This window comes from Erythrolamprus reginae, chromosome 13 (assembly GCF_031021105.1).
Source record: "Erythrolamprus reginae isolate rEryReg1 chromosome 13, rEryReg1.hap1, whole genome shotgun sequence".
Lineage (NCBI taxonomy): Eukaryota > Metazoa > Chordata > Lepidosauria > Squamata > Dipsadidae > Erythrolamprus > Erythrolamprus reginae.
Window position 1 is genome coordinate 1,665,442 of NC_091962.1, and position 6,315 is coordinate 1,671,756.

Below are 6,315 nucleotides of genomic sequence, written 5' to 3' on the forward strand. Positions count from 1 at the left end.
CAAAAAAGTCAAGTTTTCCTGCAATCTGAAATGGTATGTCCTTCTTGTGTTTTGTTTCTTCTTTTATTCCTTGCCTTCTCCTGGTTTTCTTTTTCTGATTCCTCCCTATTTTATTTTTCTTTATTGCTTCCTGGTTTCTTTCCTTTTTCCCTCCCTTCCTCCCTCCCACCTCCCTTCCTTTTTTCCTTCTTTCCTCCCTCCCTCCCCCTTCCTCTCCCCTCCCTTCCTTCCTCCTTCCCTCCCTCTTTCCCCCTTCCTCCCCTCCCCTTCCCTTCCTTCTTTCCTCCCCCTCCTTCCTTCCTTCCTTTCTTCCCTCCTCCCTTTCTTTCCTTCCTCCCTTTCCTCCCCTCCCTTCCCCTCCCTCTCTTTTTCTCCCTCCTTTCTTTCCACATCACTCCCTTTTCTTTCCTGTTACCCTTCCTTCCCTTTTCTTCCTTCCTTTCTCTCTCACTCCATTTTCTTTCTTTCTTTCCTTCCTTACTCCTTCCCCTCCCTTCCTCCTTCTTTCTTTCCTCCCTCCCTCCATTCCCTTTTCTCCCTCCTTTTCTCCATCACTCCCTTTCCTTTCCTTTCACTTCCTTTCCTTTCCTTTCATTCCTTCTTTCTTCTTCCCTCCCTCCCTCCTTCTAATTTTAATGGGATCTACAATGTTTTGAGTGAACTGTCGCAGCTGCCATGTTGACTTTTTTGACCCTACGTGGTAGACTCCTTCTGGCTGGGCTCCAGTAGAACCGGCTGGCCCGAATTCCCCTCTGTGATGGCCTTTCCATGCAATTTGTTCCCGCAGCCACGTCATCTGGGCCTCTCGCTCGTCGTCCGTACGCACCTTCCCAGGCCTGGCTGACGCCGTGGCTGCTGCCACAAAGCCAGACAAGTGGGACGACGTCCATAAACACCTGACGGTGGTTATCCAAGCAGTGGAAAACGCCGCCTCCTTTCTCGAACCCGTGGCCTAACGACCGGGCCTCGTCGTGACCCCCTTGGGAACCCTCGATTCTTCACCTCTTTGGAAGAAATAAAAGCTTTGCACTTTGTGAACCCTCTCCAAGCGTCTGACGCAGTTTCTCTCGGGCTTTGCGCCGAGCAGTGCAAAACAGCCCTGCAAGGTAGGCGTAGATGGCTTTGGGATCGTATTGCAGCTGGAATTTCCTTTAAAACGGGGGGGGGGGGGGTAAACACAAGACCTGCGGGATGGATCCAGCCCACAATGGAAAATGTAAGGGGCCAGCCCATATCCCGTACCCAGTGCGGAGAGCTGGCAGTTAGGGGAGTGGCATCAAACGGGCCATGCCCATCCCGTCACCCACACCCACCCAGCGGTGTCGAGATGTCCATGCCCACCCAGTCAGCCACGCCCGTCCAGTAGTGTCGAGATGTCCATGCCCACCCAGTCAGCCACGCCCGTCCAGTAGTGTCAAGATGTCCATGCCCACCCAGTCAGCCACGCCCGTCCAGTGGTGTCGAGATGTCCATGCCCACCCAGTCAGCCACGCCCATCCAGTAGTGTCGAGATGTCCATGCCCACCAATTGCTGTTAATGCCAGTTTGAAGAACCGGTCCCTATTCTATAGAACGGGTCCAAACCGGCAGGAACCTACCTCTGGTATTATGTAAATATTTTTGTATGTACAGTGGTACCTCTACCTAAGAACACCTCTACTTTAGAACTTTTCTAGATAAGAACCGGGTGTTCAAGATTTTTTTTTGCCTCTTCTTTAGAATCATTTTCTACTTAAGAACCCGAGCCCGGAAAGATTTCCCAGGCATAATGCCCCGGCCAGTTTCCTGCCATTCCCCCTTTAATCCCGGCCATCTCGGGCTTTTCTGGGCTGCCAGAGGAGCCTTTCGGTGGCTCTTAAGGAGGCTTTGGCAGTCCAGAGCGAACAGAGCGTTTTCCTTTCTCTGGGCGCTTGGAGAGGGAATAAACCACTTTGCTGTGGTGGTTCCCTCACGCTGCCTCCCATACACTCGGTTGTCTCCCAGAGTGTCTGGACATGGAAAGGCAAAAGGGGGGTGCTTCGCCCCAGCCGGATCAACTCGGCTTCAGCCAAACTGAGGAGTCACCACAGTGAAGGAAAGGTGCCGGCTACAAAACGAGTGAGCGAGAGAAGAGGGAAGCCCTTCAGCATGGGAAGGAAGAGGAAGCAGGTAGCAACAGCGGCTGTCTTTCGGTCAAATGAGCGGGAGGTTCCCCCTTCTCGCCCGCCTGGGTTTCTCTCTCTGGTGCAGTGTATTAGAGGCAGCGTCGCGCCGGGTGTATGAGAGGCGCGTGCTCCTCCTCGCCGCCTCAGAGTCCCTCTTTTTTTTTTTTTAAGCCTTAGAGTTTTGGATTTTTTTGATTCCCCTCACCTCACTTTCTTCCTTCGGCAGCGACTGTCCTCCTCCTCTTCTTCCTCCTCCTCCTTCTACCCAAATTTCGAGCTTTTATTTCTTTCCTAATGGGTTTGCACGCATTATTTGCTTTTACATTGATTCCTATGGGAAAAATTGCTTCTACTTACAAACTTTTCTACTTAAGAACCTGGTCACAGAACGAATTAAGTTCTTAAGTAGAGGTACCACTGTATTTAAATGTTTACATATGTATTTAAGTAATACTTAGAATACTGCACCCAGTTCTGGTCATTGAGATAGATCTAAGAAACAAGATCTAAGTATTGCCCACAAGATCATATGCTGCGACTACTTCAGCTTCAACCACAACAACATAAGAGCACACAACAGATTTAAACTTAATATTAACCGCTCCAAACTTGACTGTAAAAAATATGACTCCCGTAACCGAGTTGTCGAAGCATGGAACTCATTACCGGACTCCATAGTGTCATCCCCAAACCCCCAACACTTTACCCTTAGATTATCCACGTTTGACCTATCCAGATTCCTAAGAGGTCAGTAAGGGGCGAGTACAAGTGCACTAGAGTGCCTTCCGTCCCCTGTCCTATTGCTCTCCTATATCTCCTATATCTTTTCTTCTATTCCTATATCTCTTCTTCTATTCTTTCATTGATATGTTCTATTACTATATCTTCTTTCTTAGATATATTTTACTATGAGTATCTCCTCTATAACCTTCATCATGTATTTTACTGTGTGTATAGTTATAGTTTATTAGATTTGTATGCTGCCCCTCTCCGAAGACTCGGGGTAGCTCACAGCATAGCAGTAATGCAATACATTACAAATCTAATAATAAAAAATTAAATCCATTTAAAAAGACATTAATAACATAATAAAACCCCTAACTATGCAGCCACACACATTCAACCTAATCTATCATGCAGTAAGGCCAAAAATATAATAAAAGGGTATATATGGTAATTATCCCCACGCCTGGCGACAAAAGTGGGTCTTCAGCATTTTACGGAAGGCGAGGAGGGTGGGAGCTATTCGAATCTCTGGGTCCCGCCAGCCGACGTTGTTTGGTTGACGGGACCCGGAGAAGGCCAACTCTGTGGGACCTAACCGGTCGCTGGGATTCGTGCGGCAGAAGGCAGTCTCGGAGATATTCTGGTCCGATGCCATGTAGGGCTTTATAGGTCATAACCAACACTTTGAATTGTGACCGGAAACTGATCGGCAGCCAGTGCAGGCTGCGGAGTGTTGGTGAAACGTGGGCAGATCTTGAAAGCCCCACGATGGCTCTCACGGCTGTGTTCTGCACGATCTGAAATTTCCAAACACTCTTCAAAGGTAGCCCCATGTACAGAGCATTGCAGTAGTCGAACCTCAAGGTGATGAGGGCATGGGTGACTGTGAGCAGTGACTCCTGGTCCAAATAGGGCCGCAACTGGTGCACGAGGTGAACCTGGGCAAACGCCCCCCTCGCCACAGCTGAAAGATGGTGCTCTAATGTGAGCTGTGGATTGAGGAGGACGCCCAAGCTGCGAAGCCTCTCTGGGGGTCAATAATTCCTCCCCCAGGGTAATGGACGGACAAAACCCACAGCCACTCCGTCTTGTCTGGATTGAGTTTGAGTCTGTTGACACCCATCCAGACCCCAACAGCCTCCAGGCACCGGCACATCATTTCCACTGCTTCACCGACTGGACATGGTGTGGAGATGTATAACTGGCTATCATCCGCATACTGATGATACCTCACCCCATGCCCTTGGATGATCTCACCCAGCGGTTTCATGTAGATATTAAATAGCAGGGGGGATAGGACTGACCCCTGAGGCACCCCACAAGGGAGAAGCCTCGAAGTCGACCTCTGACTCCCCACTAACACCGACTGCGACCGATTGGAGAGGTAGGAGGAGAACCACTGGAGAACAGTGCCTCCCACTCCCAACCCCAACTAAAACCCTCATTGCGTATTGGACAAATCAAGTTCTGGAGACCTCACCTACAAAAAGATATTGACAAAATTGAACGGGTCCAAAGACGGGCTACAAGAATGGTGGAAGGTCTTAAGCATAAAACGTATCAGGAAAGACTTAATGAACTCAATCTGTATAGTCTGGAGGACAGAAGGAAAAGGGGGGACATGATCGAAACATTTAAATATATTAAAGGGTTAAATAAGGTTCAGGAGGGAAGTGTTTTTAATAGGAAAGTGAACACAAGAACAAGGGGACACAATCTGAAGTCAGTTGGGGGAAAGATCAAAAGCAACATGAGAAAATATTATTTTACTGAAAGAGTAGTAGATCCTTGGAACAAACTTCCAGCAGAGGTGGTAGATAAATCCACAGTAACTGAATTTAAACATGCCTGGGATAAACATATATCCATCCTAAGATAAAATACAGAAAATAGTATAAGGGCAGACTAGATGGACCAGGAGGTCTTTTTCTGCCGTCAGACTTCTATGTTTCTATGTTTCTAAGAAATCAATAATAAATAAATAAATAAATAAATAAATAGAAAAAAGACATTGAGACTCTAGAAACAGTGAAGAAAAGAGCAATAAAAATGATGTGGGGGCTGGAGGCCTAAAACATACGGTTGCAGGAACTGGGCCAAGCTAGGGAAGAGAAGGACCAGGGAGACAGGATAGCATCTTCTAATGTTTGAGGGGCTGCCCCAGAGAGGAGGAAGGGGGTCAAGCTGTTTTTCAAAGCACTCAAAGGAACAATGGATGGAAACTAACCAGAGAGAGAAGCAACTTGGAATTAAGGATACATTTCCTAACAGTGAGGACAATTAACCAATGGAACAGCAAGCCACCAGACGTTGTGAGGGGTTCCATCATTGGAGATTTTTAAGAACATACTGCACAGCCACCTGTTTGAATTATGGGTTTGGGTTTAGCTCCAGTGATGAGCTACCACACTGTGGGGGTGGCTTATTTTGTGGGGGTGGCATGATATTCATGTGACTGGGTAGGAGTGGCTTGCCGACCATGTGACCAAGTGGGAGTGGCTTGACGTCATGTGACCGTGTGTGTGTGGCTTAAAGGTCATGTGACTGGATGGGAGTGGCTTACCGACCAAAATAAATTTTCAAACAGGTGCTTGGACTCTTTTTTGGTTGATTAAGTCACATTATTTGAACAGCCATCAACAGGACAAATTGCACACGGCATTATTTGTTGAGGAGCACAGTAGCATTTTCAGGTTTTGTACTGAACCCACAAGGTTCAGCATGATAACAGATTAGGAAAGTGGCTCAATTTTCTTTAATTGCTATAAAAGTTCAGCTCTAGATCAGTGTTTTTCAACCAGTGTGCTGTGGCACACTAGTGTGCCGCGAGACATGGTCAGGTGTGCCGTGAAGAAGGAAGCTCAGGTTCCGGTCTCGTAACTTTTTGCTGAGAGAGTGAGAGTAAGAAAGAGAGAGAGAAAGAAAGACAGAAAGAGAGAGAAAGAAAGAAAGCAAGAGAGAGAGAAAGAGAGTGAGAGAGAGAGAAAGCAAGAGAGAAAGAAAAGAGAGAAAGAGAAAGCAAGACAGAGAGAAAGAAGGCAAGAGACAGAGAAAGAAAGCAAAAGAGAGAGAGAAAAGGAGAGGAAGGGAGAGAGAGAGAGAGAGAATAAGCAAAAAGGGGAGGAAAAAAAAGAAATGAGAAAATGATTGAGACAGAATGAGAGGAAAGAGAGAGAAACAAAAGAGAGAGAAGTGACTCTTGATTTAAAGCATATGATAAAAAGCACCCAAAGAATAAGAGATAAAACCCCCCAGCCCTCACCTGTTTTTGGAAATGGTTCAAGAGTGTGTGTATACACACACACACACACACACACGGATGGGGGAGGAGACAGGGATGGAAAAAGAGAGGGGAGTGTCTTAGGGTGCCATTTTGTGTCATTTTGGTTGGTGGTGTGCCCCAGGATTTTGTAAATGTAAAAAATGCGCCGCGGCTCAAAAAAGG

The 6,315-nt window shown here is 47.1% G+C and overlaps 1 protein-coding gene across 1 annotated transcript in view; it reads left to right on the forward strand.

Moving 5' to 3' along the window:
- NAALADL1 (N-acetylated alpha-linked acidic dipeptidase like 1) overlaps positions 1-1,043 on the forward strand; it is a 44,342-nt gene extending 43,299 nt beyond the window's left edge. The window contains exon 19 of the mRNA XM_070766552.1: positions 788-1,043. Within this exon, the coding sequence (XP_070622653.1) occupies positions 788-956 (169 nt within the window). The 3' untranslated portion in view covers positions 957-1,043. The remainder of the gene's footprint in view (positions 1-787) is intronic.
- The last annotated feature ends 5,272 nt before the right edge of the window (positions 1,044-6,315 follow it).